Source organism: Pimephales promelas, chromosome 11, assembly GCF_988280905.1.
Source record: "Pimephales promelas chromosome 11, fPimPro1.hap1.1, whole genome shotgun sequence".
NCBI classification, from domain to species: Eukaryota; Metazoa; Chordata; class Actinopteri; order Cypriniformes; family Leuciscidae; genus Pimephales; species Pimephales promelas.
The window spans coordinates 14830077-14850562 of NC_142779.1; the positions used below are offsets into that span (position 1 = coordinate 14830077).

Sequence of the window (20486 nt, forward strand, 5' to 3'; positions counted from 1 at the left end):
TAAAATTGATAGAATCCCAGAGCTGAGAATTTGTCTCATATTAAAAGTAACCTGCTCTGTCTTGTCATTGTCAGTATCCTCTTTGCTTTGCTATTTTTCTCTGCGTGAGAAAATGATGTGTGGCTTGAAGTTGAGAGCGTGTGAAAAATGTGAATTGTCTGCGTGAAAAGTGTGAATACTGTCTGCAACTATACTACAAGTGAATTTGTATACTGATAGTTTATTAATTAAATACTTGCAGAACATATTTTAGTTTATGAAAGCCCACTTTGAAGTATGCCTTCAGTACTAGTTTAGTAGTTACAGATACAGCAAGTACCTATACTTGTGAGTTTTATTTAAATGAATGTAATATCATACTTATAGTTTACTATTTATATATTATTTTTGCACGTGTAGCCTAATTCTACTATGTTTCTATTTAGATATTAATTTGTATACTTTAACTGCACTTTACGTGGATTTAATGTAAATTTATGTTTTCTTTTTAAATCAATAATTTAAAACAATTTAAGTTTATAAGACAGTATGTAAAACTATGTATACTTTTTATTTTAAAAATATACTATATAACAGCGCACTTGAATAAACCTCTTTTTTTAATATTTGTCATTATGAAGTTGTATTTGTAGTGATTTGTCATTGGTGTCAACAAAGGGTTGCTGTAATCTGAGTGTTGTGAGTGATGGTACAGCACATTTCTAATAGCAAACTGCTCAGCTGTCAGAAATTAGCATGGAAGCCCAGCACGCTGTGAGTCCCAGCACATTCAGATAGCCTTTCACCTGGGCTAAAAGGGGAAGAAGAACTGATTAGCTTTTTAATTGTCTGATTTAGATAAAACATGAGCTGACTATCTTGCAGTGCAGTGCAAATTACAACTTTGCACTGCATAGGATATGAGAAGGTAGCACATTACTTTTCACAGAGGATTACCTTTCATTCAAATAAGCAGTTTTGCTCTGTAAAAAAGACAAATATGCTTAAGATATTAAAATCCACTATTATATGAAAGAATAATGAGTTCTAAGCCTTTAATCTTTTGACTGGTTTGAATTTATAAAAGCTCTTGTTTGATATTCTGCCTGATTACATAAAGCTGCAGTTGAAACATTTGAAGGTGGTCTGGTTTGTAATGAGAAGGGATATCTACTTGTGCAGTTAGTGGTGTTTGTCATTGTTTCAAGATGGACTAAAAGTGTTAGTAGGAGGGGTGCGGTGCCCAAAACAATCCATTAAAGAGCAATATCTGAATACAGAAGAACCAGGCTCAGCTGGGATGTAGGAAGAGATTTTCTGGTCCTATCCCATCCAGACAAACGCTGTAGGCCAAAATTCAATGCAGTTATGTGTGTCAAAAATCAAACACTACTTTTACTTCAAAAATAGGATGAAATATGGTATTAGTATTAGTAGGACTGCTTTTCATCATCAGGAACTGGACATCTTGTTGAAACAGAAGGAATAATGTGACATCTGACAACCTTCAGCAAATGTCTTAGATGTGGAAGAATAGGCCAAGATCCCTTCTGAATATTGTGTGAAACTAGTAAATACTTCAAAATGTGGCATTTGAAATTTGGAGACTGAATGTAAATTTACTTTGTTTTAAAAAGATGGATGGGTTGATGGTGGAGTTTGTCCTATGAAATGTCATTGACAACCTGACTGTGGCAGTTTATTAACTCTATTGAGTAGATATGAGTAACTTTAGGTGATCTTGATTGGTGAAGTGATTACTGTATCTGTCTACTAAAAATGAATGTAATAGTAGCGTGTGTAGTAATGTGCATTGTGCAACGATGCACAAAATGTAAATTATTCAAAATCAGACTTAAGGAAGTCCTGTATAATTAGGAATATTTGGAGTTCACCTGGCTTTAGTTATTTTTAGATCTAAAACAACCAGATTAAATTAAAATATGCAAAATGTTGATACATTTCTTGACCTTCACTACTGCAGACATTTCCATATATATTTTTGTGATTTAGCGTGCATTTGAAAATGTCCCATACATTAAAAGACTGGGGGGGAGAGACTACCGCAAAAGGTGGGGGATGCTACACTGAGTGATGAGTGATGTCCCAGAAACCAACTCTCTAACTGGTTTACCTAGAGTCTCAAAGCTCCCTGACCGCTCCTCCAGTCCTTTGAAGATTGTTTTGTGGAGATGAGGCTCTTGTCCAGTTCTTCTGGCTGACAGCAGACATGCACTGCAGGAGTCACACTGCCAGCAGTCACTAATGAGACTATTAATGGCCTGTCACATCCATAAACGGCCAATTACTGATACCCAATCACTGACTTTATATATAGATTCACTCCTGACAGTTTGTTTAATCATTCACCTGATACTAGTATTAACATACAATTCTCAGACAAGACTGTTCCCAGCAGTCCACACATGTTTTCATCAAGACCAACCTCTACCTCCAATACGTTTAACTCCCAAGAATTTCCATATGGGGTTCATGTGTAGTTTCTTTATTTGTATTGATTCTATATTCAAGGTGCTTTCAAACTTTTTAATGCCAAAGTACCCACAAAGATGATAATCCCCTGGTGAATCATCAAGAAATGTTGTGTGGTGTATGGTAGCAATAATTGGTAAATATTTTATATGGCCAACTCAAATGTATTTATTTAGTTAGTGGTCTAAAGCCCCATTTTTTTCTCTCTCTCTGAAATTTTCCGTTGACTCCATAGCTGTTCCTTGGGGGTCCCTGTTCCCCAATTTGAAACCCCCTCCCTGCTCTAATCCAAGCAGATGTTTGTCTTCTGCAATGTCACTAAAATAATACAGTGTTTCCAGATATCCTTAAATTCTACCAACTCTCCTCTCTCCCTAACTTTGTTTGACTAGTCCTGTCCCATATTCAAGTTTTCACCTAATGAAGATAAACTAGGTAATTACGGGTTTGGCAGAGTGGAAGAATGCAGTGTTATATTTATCCGTTTTGACAGTATGGGGTCGGATGTGTAAGGGCAGTCTGAATCTATAGGATAGAATTTCCTGGGTAGTTCCTCTTCGCAACAGCTGCTATCTGGGACAGTCATCTGTGGGACAGGTCCTCAGGTGATGTGCTGCAGATGTGGCTAGATAGAGCAATCTATTTTCTCTTTTACAGTGTTAAAAGTATAAAGCACATGCATCTGCAAGCTTTCTTCATAGAAATATCTGTATAGCACTGTTAGTGACAGGCTTTCTGTGCGATGTGGATCAAACTCTCTGGGCAGAAACCAGTAATTGTACAAAGAGGAAGATAAATACGGTGATATATTTAATTACCCATTTTAGAAATTAATTAATGTTTGTCCAAATAATGGTAATTTTGTATATAATTCTGGCTGGTGTTAATATTGAACACTTCACCTTTCTTATTTGAGAAAAATCTTTAATGACCCTTATTGTTTGGTGAGGTGCTTAAAGGTATAGCGGAGGATCTTTCCGAATTTTAGAGAAGACCCGCCCTCTCCAATTTTTAAAAAAAAAAATGCACATGCACAAACACAACACTCTTGCTCCCGAGAACGTCTATTACGCCTTGCACAATTATGTTGCAAATTCTAAACTAACTCAAAAGTATTCATAAAAAAAAAACAACATGTCAAATGCCCTTCCGTGTTTTATTTACTTATTATACTGATCGATTGAGTGACCGAGGACTCAAGACATGATATGTGGTTGCAACCCTGTATCACACGAAATACGTTCTGAGGAAACTATTTTGCAAATCGCAATTACGTTACATAGCAACATATAAGCAGTGCTATTACGTTGGTCCTTAACCTAATATCTCTCATTGTTAATACGTTATTTTTATACATAGTTGCATATGGAGAAGTAGCTTGTTGCATTTGTGTAATAATAAACACACAAGGTTTTAGAATATGAACACACAAGATTTTAGAATATTTCAGCGTGATACCATTTACCATTTTGGTCAAAAGGCTACTTTAGACAAATTGAGATGTTTACCGTGTCTATGCGGTGCATGACTCGTGCCAGGGCTAGCATTGTAGCTTGCATTAACTTTTACTAGTGATTTTAAATGGATTTCTCCAAATAGCGTGACAAACTTTACCTGTCTAGTAGAATCTTCGCGACTGCGGCATCAGTGAGAAGCCCAACCTGTGCTTTTAGCGCACGCCAGCGTGTGATATTCATCCAAAATCACTCTGGTCTTGTTTCTATATTCTGCGGCCTTTCTCTTCTTATCATACACTTCGTAAACATTTTTTTCTCTTTCGACCCTCAGCCATCTTCAAAGGAATGGCTGAAACCGTAACTCCGACATAATACATCTGAAAGTGAAAACTACATAGGGATGAGCACGTAGCCTACGACGGCCTTACGTAAACAGATCACCAGAATGATTGACACTTAGGTGGACCAATAGTATAGACTACCCACCCGGAAAAAGAAAATCCTCCGCTATACCTTTAAGTCGTCGTACTTAACCATTAATTTATAGTTGTCTTTCGATGTCACTCAAGATAATTGAAATAGCACTGCAGTAAAAAGAGTAAACTTTCGTAATCTGTCTTAGTCATGTTTGCTCTCTGTGAAATTACTTGAACATCAGGGCAAGCACCTACAGCTCTTTTTCTGTAGAGGAAGGTCCGTTGCCGTAATGCAACTTTTCGTAAAACACAGAGTATTTAATGTGTAGCATTATTGTCTGACTCGAAATGAACACCGTTACTGAGAGTTTCTGATATTATCATCATTCCGTGAGATGATATTGTCCAGAGAGACTGAGCGTGAGCTCATGAAGCTCCGCCCCCTGTGCCCACTGCAGCAGCAGCTTATTTGCATTTAAAGGGCACACACTAAAACAGCGTGTTTTTCTGAGCCCCCAAAAATGACAATTTAAACATGCTGTAAAAATGATTTGTTGGGTATTTTGAGCTGAAACTTCACATACACATTCTGGCGACATCAGAGACTTATTTTACATCTTGTGAAAAGGGGCATACTACGGGTAGTACGGGACCTTTAAAGCTTTATAGTGCTGTCGAAAAAGCATTTATTTAAAATACAAATCTGATCATCTCAAATGACTCCAATATTACATAATATGTATTTCTATACCACTTTGTATCTCTATACCACACCTACAAGTCACCATGTGGAATTTTCAATCATGGTGAGGGACCAAGATTGGTGGTTTCTTTAATGGTGTGTCTCATAGAGGTTCTTTGCCCTTTCTGGTGCAGCTGCATGCTGAGGCTTTCACATTCATGACTTAAAAATGCCTAAAATACTTCTGCAGAGTATCTCAAACCCTGTTGTATTATTATACATGTTTAATTAGAATTACTCACACCTTTACACACAAAAAAAAATGCAACAAAAGCATCTTCTTATTTTCTGTGTGTGACATTAAGATATTGGGTTTGTGCCTCATTTGTAGTATATTTTTTATCTCATATATTTAGTGAATTTGTTTTATCCTCTACACGTGTACTACCGATGTGCGTCCTTGTGTTTTCTGTGTGCGATTAGCCATGTTCATCTGAGCATGATGTCGTCACCGTTCTCCTCTGTTCTCTGCAGTTACGTCACATCTCCATAGTAACTTCCTGCCTCCCCCCCACATGTGTGTGTGCAGTGTGCATTCTGGCTCGCTGCACAGGTAATGCCATTTCTGTGCAGCGTGTCAGAGAGAAACACAATATTTCCAATGAAGCTTGCACAATGAGCCAGAGCTTTGCTCACTCTAATGGAGTTGCTACATTCCTCTCTAACATGTGTTTGTGGATGGAATCTTCATGGTTAATTACTTAGCCACTTTGTTGCATTTTTGCCCAGCAGAGTGAGAAATAAAGACTGGGGTCAAATTCACTAAATAGTAGGACCGTTTTGCAGAGCACAAACTACACACGCCATATTAATTAATCACCAACAGTCCAGTTTACCAGGTTCTAAATGTAATGTTATGGTTGTACCATATCTTCATCTGTCTTGATCGTTCAGCATTATAATATAAATCACATTTGAGTAATAATATCAAGTCTATTCCCGAAGTACAATAAGCATATCGCCCGAACACTCGCTTAAACACCATACACAAGGGACAATTGGCGGTGGACATTATTGACATTATTAATACTGCAATAGTAATGCAACAGACTGGTCTACCAGTTTATTAAGCCTGGGGTAGTTGTGGCCTAATGATAAGACAGTCAGACTCACCTAACCGCCAATCGCTCCCGGGGCGCCACAGCAAAATGGTTGCCCACTGCTCCAGGTGTGTGTGTCCAAGGTTTGCAGTGTGTGTGTGTGTTCACTACTCACTGCTCCTATTGTGAGTGCACTATGTGGATGGGTTAAATGCAGAGGACAAATTCCAAATATTGCCCTTCACTTGTCACTTTCTTTTTTTTATTAAATAAAAAGGTTATTAAGTTGTTTACACTGTTCCTTACATGAAATTAGTACAAAAACCTGCCTTGTGCTTACCTTACACAACACCGAAGGTTGACCTGCACTCAGGAGAGCAGACAAATTCTTTCTACGCACACTGCAACGTTCACAATATGATGTCACACTTCATGCGTATGTTTTAAAAAAACAGCCTACTTTAAAAATAACATTTTTTTTAATAGCTCACTTAAAGTGTTTATTACAAATTTCTGTATATCTTACAAATGAATAAATGTAAATGAACAAACATTTTCGTTTTATTTACAATCCTGTGAAAACAGGAGGTTATAACTTCCTGCACTTCTGATTCAGATTATGTGAGCATGTTTGTGCCACTACCTAATTTACATAATTCCTTTAGTGAATCACATGCTAAAACAACTATTGTGTTTGTGTATTCACAACTGTTCAAATAAGCAGATCAATTAATTCTTAGTGAATTTCCCCCAGAAAATGGGGATCATATTCAGATAAACAGTGTGGCTCAGTTTTGTATTTAGCTTGCTCATCTCTCATGTCCCAGACAGATCGCTGCTCTTTCTTTACTATGAGGAAGACAAGGTGTCACATTTTCCAAAAGTGTCACAACCGTCTTCTCTTCACTACATGATTTTTTTTGACATCTCAGGGGGTGATGAGTTATGAAACAGTTTTTCCTAGGAATGTCAGTTCCTGGATCAGATTTTTTTTGTTGATGAAGACAAACTCAAGTTTCCCATCGGTGCCAAAGAAGAAGAACAGGGTGTTCTGACACTCTCAACCAGATCCCAGTTCTATATCACTGTATCACATCACAATGTCAAAATGCGTCACGTCATAATGCACCACGCAGCCCCGAAGCCCCATCTTGAGTGCTGTTTTTTATCAATATAGAGGTTTTATTTATAGCGACTGGAGCGGTAAGTGGGGGCCAATGCTCTGAAAAGAGTTGCTCGGAAAGACGGTTTAGCGGAGTGGAGTAAGTGCAGAGGCGCTTGAGGACAGAGCGACCCAGATGACAGTGCTGCCAGAATAATCACCCCCTCCCAGACAAGCCTGGACCGAAGCGCTGCTGCAGGAGCGTTCGCCGTGTGATGTCATTCTTATTACGCCTCGGCCTCACTCCGCACTACAGACGGCCCTCATGAATATTCTCCAGCTGACTATCGGGTCTCTGTTGCTCACAGTAACACAAATGAGAAGCGGAGCCTGTGAGATTTTAACAGTATGTAACATTCCGGCTCGCTGTGTCCCTGTGAATGCGGTGTGAATAGGATATATCACATTAATACTGGGCCGAAATAGACAAACCTGCGCAAAACAACACTACACGGAGCCCAACTTAGATCAGTGACTCTGAGACTCAGCTGCGTAATGGATTTTAGTTAGTTTGGCTAAAAATAGATGGGGAAAAAATGAAATTCTCACTTTGACATGCAGGGCCAATGCATTTCCAACGGGCATCAGTAATTTGTGGATGTCTATAAAGGCAGACGTTTTCACTCAGTTTTGGTTGGGAGTGCACATCTACCAACCGTTTTTGCTGATATTTTGCTCTTCTGTTGGAGTTTTGTGCATAAAAGCATTTAGTAAATGAATAAATGTAAATTACCGTCACACAGATTAAGAATGGAAGAGAGGTGACTGACTTTTCCGTTTAAATGTATTTGTGTATTTGTGTTGTCAATATTACATCCAGTACACACTTATCTGCCTTCTCTTTCTTATTGAAGTTATTTGCTGAAAGTTTAAGTGAATCCCAGACAATTGCTTAGTTACACAATCACCATGGTTATTTAATTCAGACTTAATCAGGATAATGTTCTTCAGTATGATACTTTTATTCAGGAAGGACACATTATTGATCAAAAGTGGCAGTAAATATTGCTTAATAATCGCTTTTTGTGTGTAATTTATTGCTTATTTTAGTAAGTTTTGCATGAGGATTGTCATTTTGGAGAGTTCGTGTCAAATATGACAAATTGCCATATGTTTTACGGCCCAAATAGATCTGCTGTAGGTGAATCTAGCCATGGTTAATAGAAATGCTTTTCCTGTTTTGCAGGTTATAGCCTCTCCAGTCTCCCAGCTGAAGACAGTGAGAAGTGGGAGAGTCGCAGGCTGTTGCAGGACTTTGACGTTGACAACAACTACACTGATGCGGTGCAGGTTGGGCCCAATGCTGAAAAGAACTGCACACCGCCTGGTAAGAGATTTAGCACCACACACACATAAATCCTCACACAATCTACCTGCTCTTTGAGTTCAACAGAGCAGATGAAACAGGAAGATGATTGTTTTGTTTTGTTTTCAGATGACAGATTTTTTTTTTTTGTCAGATGACTAATGTCACTATAACTGGAAACAACATCACAATGTTATTAAGCAAGAAGTCATGCGAAGTTTCACTTCTGAAATTGTTTTTGGATGGTAGCATTCCCACATTGGGATGTGTATCAGACTTCAATGAAACTCACTTTTTAAATGAAATATTCTCATGTCTCTTGTTTGTTTTCCACTGATTTGTGAGTTCACAAAGGTGTCAGTCCTTTATCAGGACGTTCATGTCATCAGTAACTCAGACACTAACCCTTTTGTTGCGTTCTGAGTGCGTAATCTTGCTGACGCAGACTTTGCTATTGTTTCTTTTGGGGATCGCTGCTGGGAACATAAAGTGTATTTCAAACTGTAGAGACCTGTGAGCCATGGTCAGGTCAAAGGTTAAACATGGATTTCTGGCCAAGATGAAGACCAAACATGTCACCTAATTAAGACATTAACCTCTACAAATAGGGTCTGTGCTCTATGCTAAGAAAAGTCATTGTCAAAATTTAATAGAACTCTATCAGCTGCTATGGCTTAGTATGCTTTGCAATTTGGTTGATGTCTGTACAATATCTCACGTTAAACATATTCACACCTACATTCTGACAGAATTACTATATAAACAATTTGACGTTTCCAATCTGTTCCTCATAATTTTTCCGCATTGTTATTCATTGTTTATTTGCACAGTTGTGTAGATCTGCTGTGTAATTTGATTCATGAGGCTACATTGTGCTCCACACTCTTGGAAAATGTGAAGAGGCCAATTAGAACAGGTTTGAGGGAAAGGCAAGGCTGAACAAAGGGGTCATCGATACTAGGTGGGTCTATTGATTGACCGTCTCCCTCTTCTTTCAAAGCCCTCCTCTTTCCCCCCTCCAATCCATTAACCATAGACGGGGATCTACTACAGCACACTGTTAGTATCTAATTCCATTTCATTACTCAGTTTGTTTGTTGCTCAGGAACTTAATGCAAATTCATATAGTCAGAACTTTCTATTGTATATATGTTTTATATAGTGGCCCCAAATGTATTTGGATAACAGCCAGAATTATAATATCAAAACCACGGGCATTACAAATATTTCACAGACCTACAGCCAAAACATATACTGCACAGACCGGAATAGCAAATGATTTCACAAAATTAAGTGTGAAACTAGAAACCAGTCTGTTTTCGAATTATATAAAATAACAGACATGGCTAATTGGTCAAAGTTTTGGGGTTGGTACAATTATACAGTATTTACTGCATTTAAAAGAATCTCTTATGCTCATCAAGGGTGCGTTTATTTAATCAATAAGGGTGCGTTTTTTTAATCGTTTATTTAATCAATAATCAATAATACAGTGAAAAATTGTTGTGAAATATTACTCTTTTCTATTTTTTGAATATATCTTATTTAATCCTGTGATGGCAAAGCTGGATTTTTTTTTTTTTTTTAGCAGATATCAGTTCAGTCTTCAGTGTCACATGATCCTTCAGAAATCAATCTAATATGCTGATTTGCTGCTCAAGAAAAAAAATATTATTATAATTTTGGAAACAGTTGTGTAGCTTAATATTTTTGTATTTTTTTTTTTTTTTTTTTTTTGATGAATAGAAAGTTCAAAAGAGCAGACAATATGAAATAAGCATCTTTTATGTGTCCTTAATAAAAGTATTAATTTATTCTTTAAAAAAAATCTTACTGACCTCAAACTTTTAAATAGTAGCAAACACTGTTCAAATTGAAGACAAAAATCGGTTAAAAATAATTGCACAAATGGCTCAAAAAGCATGAAGTTTGATTATGGGAATTATTTGAGTGTTATTTGTTCGCAGATGTCACTTAGTTTGCTATTTTGCTTTTAATGCAATGAAACTATGCGTATATTGTTAAACGTGGTTAGAGTGTACTTAGGGGCCACTGTATGTTGTAAATACTTTTATTTTATGTGTTGGCAGGAATTTTATTTTATATTATGTGGTAAAATTAGAAAAAGGAGTGTTTTAGGCTTAAGGGAAACACTTAATCCGCAGTGAACTCAGAAGAATGTCAAGTCTTATGGAGAGTGAGATAGAGCAAAACTTATGATTTGACATCTGTCCAGAATTAAAACAGAGTAGGTCATTTTCCATGGGGAGCCATTGTATTTACAGTGAGATCAGTGTGTTACGGCCCGGCTCTGCTGTTATGAGGTGTAAAGGGAGCAGCTTTGCGTCTTTATCCCAGCGTGGCCTGCCTGCTTTTGTTTGTGTTTTTTTCTGTGGGCGGATTTGGGTGAATGTTTCCAAGTGGGGTCCTGGTGTTTTAGGAGGCTGTGTTCCTTGCCAAGCATCTCCTTGATCTTGCCGTTAAAGAGTGAGCTGTGCTCTTAAGCTCTCGCTTGTGTCCAGATGCCCGCTCTCCCACCCGTCTCCAAAACCAGCCTGGCGCCTTGGCACAGGCTGAGGGTTTCCTTACTCTGCTGTTTAAACCTATTCTTCCTTTAATACAGCTGTAGAAGTCTACACAATACACTGGAGAATAGGTCTTGCTCATTTCTTGATATTCAAACCTGTTTTTTGCTACACATACGCAAGTGTTGAGATCAACAAGCGCATTTAAATGCATGAGTGAATGTCCTATGTTATTATTACAAACTACAGGAATCACTCCTGAACTTGTGATGCCACATGTTGGTCTCATGCCTGCAAACAAGAAATTTGGACATTAAAAGTATAGGCTATTTTTGAAAAATATTTTGAAAATTCAAAAATAGCCTATACTTCGACTGTGTTGGGACAGAGGGACCTTGTTTTGCCTTTAAAATCAATACTTTATTCACCAAGGTATTTCTATTTTAAGCAATAATTTTGGAAATATTATTTTAAATAATAGCAGTTGTTTATTTTCTGTTCATCAAGAATCATGAATAAATATATCATGATTTTCACAAAATATTAAGCAGCACAACTGTTTATAATATCTTAAGCACCAAATCAGCTAATTTGAATTATTTTTGAAAAATTGTGTGACACTGAAGACTTGGAGTGATGATGCTGGAAATTCAGCTTTGCCATCACAGGAAATATATATATATATATATATATATATATATATATATATATATAATTACATTTTAAAATATATTTATATAGAAAGAAGTTATTTAAAATTGTACAGATTATTTACACTTTTAATGTTTTTAACTAGCCTGGATGCCACCCCGAACTCCGCCCACAACATTTTTTGGTCGGGAAGTTCGGTCTGGACTCGATCCATTGAGGAGAAATTATGATCAGGCAAAAAATGAACGGGCCAATCAAATTGCCAGGGCGGGCTTTATACGATGATGGACAGGTGATCTGCAGGGACGTAATCATCACGTTATCAAAGAGCGCTTGTCAAAGATGACTGCAGCTGGAGAATTGAGATGTATAGATTCCGCTGCCACGTCTTTTGTAAAATAAAACGACAGCGCATTCATTTTAATAGACAAACAGAGAACTGCAATCAAGGCATTTGTCGATCGGAAAGATATTTTTGGCATCCTTCCTACATGATTTGGGAAAAGTGTAACTTATCGGCTGCCTCTGACGGTCGTTAAGAAGATGGGACGTAATGAAAAGCCTGTGGTCGTTGTGGTTTCTCCTTTGGTGGCACTCATGGAGAAGTAAGTTAACTTCTAAAATAAATAAAGTTAGGCTACGTTCTGTATTTGAAAACTGCGCTATGCAAAGGAGTTGACTTACTGCGTTGCTCTGATTGGTTGTAGGTCTACCGACTATCCAATTGAGTGCAGAGGTTTTTTTTTTTTCCTGGTTCGGTTAAGACACGCCTCATAATCAAAGCCTAATGGAGCGGTTTCAGACTCATATTCTCTCTTGAATATGAGTATGACGAAGTCAGGCTAGTTTTTAGCTGTATTGATGATCAAAATGTTAACATGTTACTTGTAATTTAGGTCTATATATATAAGTATAATTGATAATACTTATAATTATACTTACTTATAATATAATTATAATAAGTATAATTGTTAATTTTTATAAGTGTTTTAATTATAATAATGTTTTAATTTTATTTACAACTGCTTTTGACAGTGTGTTCGCCCTTTTTCAGCATTCTTTCATCCTTAATGTATTAGTAGTCATTTAATTTCTCCTGTGTTCTTCGGCACTTCCTCAATATTCACAAGTGCATCATAACAATCAGACAACCCGTCATTAGCTTGATTACTGAAGCTAATGAGCTGTTAATTATCTCGTCATCCATCAACTTCCATTGTCTGTCACACAGCATTTAACGTTGCTCAAGCTATAACAGTGACTGACTGGAAGCAATGCTGACCTTTGAACGTGTCACAATTTCCAGAATTTCTGAATTATTATATTATTATTATTTTCTTTTCAGTGACATTTTTACATTTGTGAGGGCTTTTTTTTTTTTTTACAGTTTTATTAATTCTTAAATACTTATATATAGTCATTTAATATAAATTACTTAATAAATAAACAATTACTGCTAACCTATAAAACCAGATTACATTCAATTACAAAATGCATTTTAAATTTGACATTTAATCTGAAGCACCGTGAATTCTTCCCTCAGTCGTTTTAGAACAGATTTCTTTAATTGTTACATATTGTTTCTATAAAAAAAAACTTTTTTATAGTATGCATCTAAGATGAATGATCTTGCTCATTGTGTCATTTATTTTTTTACATATTAAATGCCATTTGCATTTGCCATGTCCTACTGTGACTGAGCAATCATTTGCAATCATTTTCATCTATCTTATTATATTGTGTTCACTTCCTCTAGTTGAAGTGCGCTCCTGTTTTTGTGTTTCTATCTACACAGTTGAACATTTGGCTAGCAGATGAGTCATGTGACCTGACCTTTGAGAGCTGTGCTGACATTAGGCTTACGGCAGAGAGAATAGGACTGTTGAAATTTGACTAGACTTTGACGATCTGGCAGATGATTAAAATGCTTTCTCTCACCTTTTTCACCTGTCTATTCTCTCTTTATTTCCTCTTTGTGGTTACCATTGCTGATATCCTCCATAGGAAGACCACAATGTTTTTTTTTTATTATTATTATTATTTTTTTTATCTTTATGTAATTTAGTCACATGCTAATGTGAAGTTTCAAATAGTTAGTGCTATTTAAGACATAGGTTACTCCAGGATTATTATTGTTAAAAAAAACAATGTATAAAGAATAAAACACAACAATTTTACCAAAACTAAAATGTAAACAGAAAATATAAAATAAAATCTAATTCAAAAACTATAAAGGAAATCAATTAAATTAAAATAACACTGGTTTACCCAAAATTTTAAATTCTGTTAGAAGGGAAAATGGGAATGAATAGAGATGGCCAGAAAGACCAAGAAACAGCGATTAATCAGTGGGATGCCCATGTTGCAGTGCAGCGTGGGTTGTTAGCCAGACTATTGCCCTTTACACTCATTCATAACACACACAAACACACACACATTCACATACTACACACATACTATACCACCGCACATTATGAAAGATGCAGCATGTGGCACGCAGCTTGGTCTTTAAACCACTTTCTCCACTTGAATTTTATACAGCTGTTCATGGAAAGCTGCAAAGTGAACTAATTTGGTTCTGCACAAATAAAAAAAAATGTCCTCCTCAATAGTGAATGTTTCTTGGTGGGAGATTGAGTTTTTTCCTCTTCTGTCAGTCATGTTCCTCTAATGAAGCAGAACTGCATACAGTACATGTCAGACCTCTTCATTGTCTACATGACTCACACAGTGTCCACTGAAGACAAATGGAAGCATTCAATGTTCTCATAGGAGCTCCTGGTTTGGATCGTGCCTTCTGAACAGCGAGTTGTGTGCTCTTAAATGGCCATTGTTTACAGTTTACACATCCCTCACCTCAAAGGCCCAGTTTCAGATCTCTTTCTCTAGCTATTTGAGCTGCATTTGCACAATCAGTGTAGAGAAAGGACTGAAAATGTGCTTACTGTGCGCTTTACCAAAACGCCAATATTGCAGTTATAAACACAGTTTGTCTTTCTTTGCATTGTCACTCACTCTTTCTCTCTTTGTCCTCTCTCCTACATCACACACACACAATAATGCACCATATAGCATATTGGTTATTGACCATTATTAGATTTTTTTTTTTTTTTAAATTTAACACTACTGTTGTGAGGCAGAAGTGTTTCAAATGTTTTTGAAAGCAGTCACTTATGCTCACCAAGGCTGCATTTATTTGATCAAAGATACAGTAAAAAAACAGCATTATTGTAATATATTATTACATTTTAAATGTTTTATGTTTAATATATTGTAAAGGGTATTTTATTCCTTTGAATGCAAAGCTGAATTTTCAGCAGCCATTTCTCTAGTCTTCAGTGTCACATGATCCTTCAGAAATCATTCTAATATGTTGATTTGGTGCAAATTATATTATATTTCTTATTATTGTCAATGTTAAAAACAGTTCTGCTAAAAAAAAATGTTTTTTTCATGATTCTTTGATGAATATAAAGTTCAAATCATTTATTTTAAATATTTTGTAACATTATCAGTCTTTACTGCAACTTGATCAATTGAATAAAAGTATTAATTTCTTTCAAAAAAATAAAATTAAAAAAATCTTACTGACCCCAAACGAGTGTATCTGTATCAGTCGATATTGGATATTTATTTGTGCATATTCAATTTTATTTTTACTTTTTTTAACATAAGTTCACTTAAAGTTAGTCTGTTAAAACACTAATAATTTATAACACGGTTTAATGTAATCTTAGGCAAATCTCAAAATGTAAGTTATTGGCCAAAACATAAAAAAATATTATCGTCTCCAAGATGGAAAATTGTGGCCTACTCAATTTATACAAACAATGCTATTATGGGTGTTGTTCATTCTTAGTAAATTTCCCTCCGAATTTGTTGTTGTTAATGCTACTGTAGGTAGAACATGAGAACATCTCCAAGGAGACCCACATAACTTGTTCCATTTTGCTTTAAAGCCATATGCTTCGGACGAGCCTCCAACCTGCCACAAATACAGAGCAGAGAAAGAGAGACTTTAAGAAGTTTTTTTGTTTGTTTGTTTCCATGTTTTACTTTACCCATGCTCTTTCTCGCTGACTCTGAGCTACTGTCAGACAAACAAGTAACGCAAAGTAAAAGCACATCACTCAGTATAAACAGAGGAGAAATTCCCTGGTGGCTCAACCTGGGTATTTTAGACAGGCTCAAACTGCTATTTGTTGTCCTGTGACTAACCAGGTTTTGCATTTCACTCTGGTCTCTTTGAGGAGAAATTTCTGGGAAATGCTGAGGCATAGGATTTAAAGAGAGAGACAAACACATCATGCACATTTATTTGAGGAGATGTTAATTATTTAAGTCTAGACAAGCTGGAGTTGATTAAAGGTTTGAAAACTCTGGGTGTGAATTAATCATCATCATCCTCTTCCTCATTGCTACAAACCCAATTAATATTGTGGAGGTTGTTGAGATGTTAAGATGCTAGGTGTTGTGAGCTGTTGACAGGACGTTGCTGTATGGTTGCTAAGGTGTTTTTTTGTTGTTGTTGTTGTTAGCATTTGCTGTTGCTAGGTGACTACACAGGTACTTTGAGTAGTTGTAAGTTGGTAAGTCAAATTAGTCCATAGTCAAGTCTATATGATATTCTCATCCCTAAGATTTTTTTCGCTTTTCAGTGTAAATTGTTGGGTATTTTGCCCCTTTTTTTCATCTACAAATAATCATAATATGAACCACTTAAAATCTTTTTTTTTTAAATGTATGGTTTAAAAATATGATTTGAGGTTGGATTTAAAAAAAAAAATAATAATAATAGTACATTTCAGAATATTTTAAAATGTAATTCTTAAAATAGAATATTTTGTATTATTATAAATGTCTTTATGGTAAATTGTGATTTTGATGTGCCCTTGCTGACTAAAAGTATTATAAAATGGTACTGATCCAATCATTTGAATGGCAGTGTATGTATTTATACTTGCATGTGGTACTGTATATTATTCCATTCCTGTGGGAATAGCCATGCCACTCCATTACAACGTTCATATCACATTACCAGTGTGTATTTGGCGTTAAATAAAGCATGCATGTTGAGTGTGTGTTTTATTATGGAGTTGTGATGTAACTCTATAAAGAATGGCCTGCGGACAGTATGACGGGCTGAGGACAGTGGTAATGTGGATTCAGGAGGATGCACTGGCCCAAGGAGCTCTGTCACATGTAGAAGAGAAGGTCAGAATGTGCAAGACTGAGTGTGTATGCACAAATGTGGGGGTTATGCACATTTGCAAAGAAAATGAACATTAAAAATGTAAGTTTTAAATATATATTTAATGCTGAATTTATGTTTTCAGAAATGAATTCAATTAAAAACAAAATGTATTCAGGCTTTATAATAAAAAAAAAATGTATTAAAAGGTTAATAGTGGAGTGAATCAACAAAAATGGGTGTTAGACATTTACAATTATGTATTGCATGTGCTTTTATTCAAAGTGACTTACAAAAGTTATTGCTTTTTTCTAGCTGTGTGAGGTATTGGGCTGAATCTGAGTTACAAGTGGGACTGGGACAAGCAGGGACTGGCTGATGTATTTCCAGCTATGCAAGGATTTTGATGTCTTATGACATAATGCACAAAAACATATTGCTTGACACACATGAATTAGCTCAAAGTAATACAAATGAATTCTCTTAGTTCATGGATGTACACAACCTAACCAGGCTTCACATATGGGAAGGCTTCACGCTCGAATCTTCTGCTCGAGTTCAAATTTTTCAACTTGCGCGTAAGACGTTCGCGGCAAAAGCGTCACCCGGTGCGAATGACGCACCTATTTGGGTCTTTGCATTGACCGTGTATGTAGGCTAATCTACTCGCGCAAATAATTAAATTCGCGTTCGGTGTGAACACACCATCAGTGTGTTAAAGTTGGAGGTATGGTCTTTCCACTGTGAGGGGTGGATTGGGGGGGGGCTAAATGTCAAATTACTCAGCGCATGACGACAAAGCCTGCTACACGCGATGTGTCACTGCGAATCAGCATCTATTGCTCCTTCTCTAAGGGTGTTTTTGTTTTTGTGTATGTAGGTTTGTACACACATTTTAGCTTTACTATAAATGGACATTGAGATGATCACAATGTAGAAAATTCTGCCATTTCCTGGAATAGTTTGAGAGCACATCAAAACATAGCAAACATTGTAATCACTCATGCAGACTCAGAGTCATAATGCAGGCACAGCCAGAAAAGGGTCTGATAATGTGTATGTGTTACTGTGCATATGAGAAGCAATATTACTCTTTGTCCTTTGGGCATTTAGATGACATCCACACCTGCATGAATTCAGGGTTGCTTCATCTTTGATGATGAAATGTTGGGTCAGGCTTAGGCTTGATTTACTGTAGCAGCAATCTCATCTCTCAAATATTTACTTCTAGCTATCAGAACCATTCAAAGCAAGTCAGTTTCTGAGGAAAAGCAAGCCATGTATAGGAACAATGAACGTTGCGTAAAGTCCTATTAACAATTACTGTAATTTTTGAACATATCAGAGTCTTTATTTGGTTTAATGTGTTCATTATTATTAGTACAGTAAGTCAAGGCGAATGTCTTTGAGATCCGATGAAATGGGATGATGTAAAGTAGTATTTAGAGCATAAAGAGGCCTTAGTTCCAGAAGTATTTTTTCCATTCATTTTTCCCATGGGGATTTTTAAGTCTTTCATAACGAGAATCATGAACCAAACCAACCAGTTACAAGGTGAATCACAACCAATTTTGAAGTATTTTAAAATCTGACATTAAAGGGTTAGTTCACCCAAAAATGAAAATTATGTCATTTTTGTCATTAATGACAGCATCATATCACATTCCCTTTAAAAGCATGATGAATGAGGTGCGCTTGTTCCATGACGCAATACTATTATAACGGCGCATTTACCAGGTGCGCTTCAATCGTTTCACAGCCGAGGAGATCGATGTTCTCGTCAGGGCCGTAAAAGAAAGAGAAGTGACATTGGGGATGGGACAAACCCACCCAAATTAGCAGTGTTGTAGTACTCGAGACTCGGACTCGTCTCGGTCTCGGACTCGGTCTCGAGACCATATTTTAATGGTCTTGGTCTTGTCATGGACTCGTGTCCATTTGGACTCGGAATTGACTCGTACTCTAACCTTTTTTTTTTAGGACTCGGAATTATTCCCGAGTCCACTCGAGTTCAATTAAAAATATTTTTCATGATTATTAATGTATGTTAATAAAATATTCCTTTAAATTGATTGACACACCCAGTGATTGGTGATTTTCTAGTGCGCAACTGCGCATGACAAATTGTAATAAAATTACTTTTAACACCACCTACTATGTGGCCTTTTTACCCTAAACTGATCATATTTTTTAAACTCTTAAGTAAATTCAGTAAAAAAAAAAAAAAAAAAGGATTTCTCTAAGTAAATAAAAGTAAATTAGGTAATCAACCCTCACTGGTCTCGGTCTCGACTCGGACTCGACCGTCTCTGGTCTCGGACTCGACTCTCTGTGGACTCGGTCTTGAATCGGACTCGACTCTCTCTGGTCTCTGTGTCAACTCGGACTCGAGTGAGGTGGTCTCGACTACAACACTGCAAATTAGCTTCGGTTAAACATGCATGTAATAATTTGGGTAAATGTGTAAGCTTTATGCCGATTTTTCCCATCGTCATGGACACAACAATGATTTCCCTCGTGTTGTAATATTTTTCCTTATAATAATCATTTGCAAATAGTAAAAGTGTGTGTAGATGAGAGAATAATCTACAGTGTATGCCTGTTGTTCGCACTCTGTATTATGGCCAAGCATGTGCGCTTAAAATAGCATCTGAATGTACGCGCAACGCACCACTGACTTAAAACTAGGTTTTTTTCTGGTCAGTGGCGCAATTGTTTTCTAGAACTGCAAAATAGCACCAGGGATTGTTTGCGCCGGAACACGCCTTTTTTTTGCGCTTAACCGCCCAGGGAGCACAAGTTCATTCCCTAATTTACCAACGTGTGTCTGTGGAGGGAAAAGTCCGCTTTGCACGGGTTCAAAATATGAATGATACAATGATACATGCATCAGTGTACAAACTCAATTGTGGTGGGAAGAAAAATCTGAATTGCGAGATATGCTCGTTATATACGTACATGTGTCTGCATGAGACATTTACTGAGTGTTATATAGTCTGTAGCATGTGTATAGGGTGTAATATTAAGTGTGCATGGTGTAGGGTCACTAAAGTGTAGCATGTTTCTGCATAGTGAATGCGTGCAACTGCATTTAATGTTTAAGATCTCAGTTATTTTTGACAAGGAACCAGGAAAAAAGCACAACGTACGTAGCATGAATATACTCACACAAACAGCAATGACACAACCCTGCTGTCAGCATACACATGTGAACACGCACGCATCCACACGTCACCCACACTCCCGCGGATGTTGTGTATCAGTGGTGTGAGGTTTTCTTGTCCTTGCGTGGGTCTATGTTCTGGCTCATGTAGTTTACAGGTACATGTGAGCCGAACTCATCTACAGCTCTTTCACAAACCACATTAATGAAGCAACTTAGGGCACATCTCTCTCATAGTATCAGTATTTCTATGTACATTTATGGCGTAATTAGATGTTCTTATAAAATTTTGCTGTAATAATTATACACATTAGCACATAACAGTGTATTATTATAAAGCGTGTACAAATTATAGGAGATA

At 36.6% G+C, this 20486-nt stretch overlaps 1 protein-coding gene across 1 annotated transcript in view; it reads left to right on the plus strand.

Moving 5' to 3' along the window:
• Nucleotides 1-20486, plus strand: part of slc24a3 (solute carrier family 24 member 3) — a 72051-nt gene that overhangs the window by 11811 nt on the left and 39754 nt on the right. The window contains exon 2 of the mRNA XM_039672432.2: nt 8476-8616. Within this exon, the coding sequence (XP_039528366.2) occupies nt 8476-8616 (141 nt within the window). The remainder of the gene's footprint in view (nt 1-8475; nt 8617-20486) is intronic.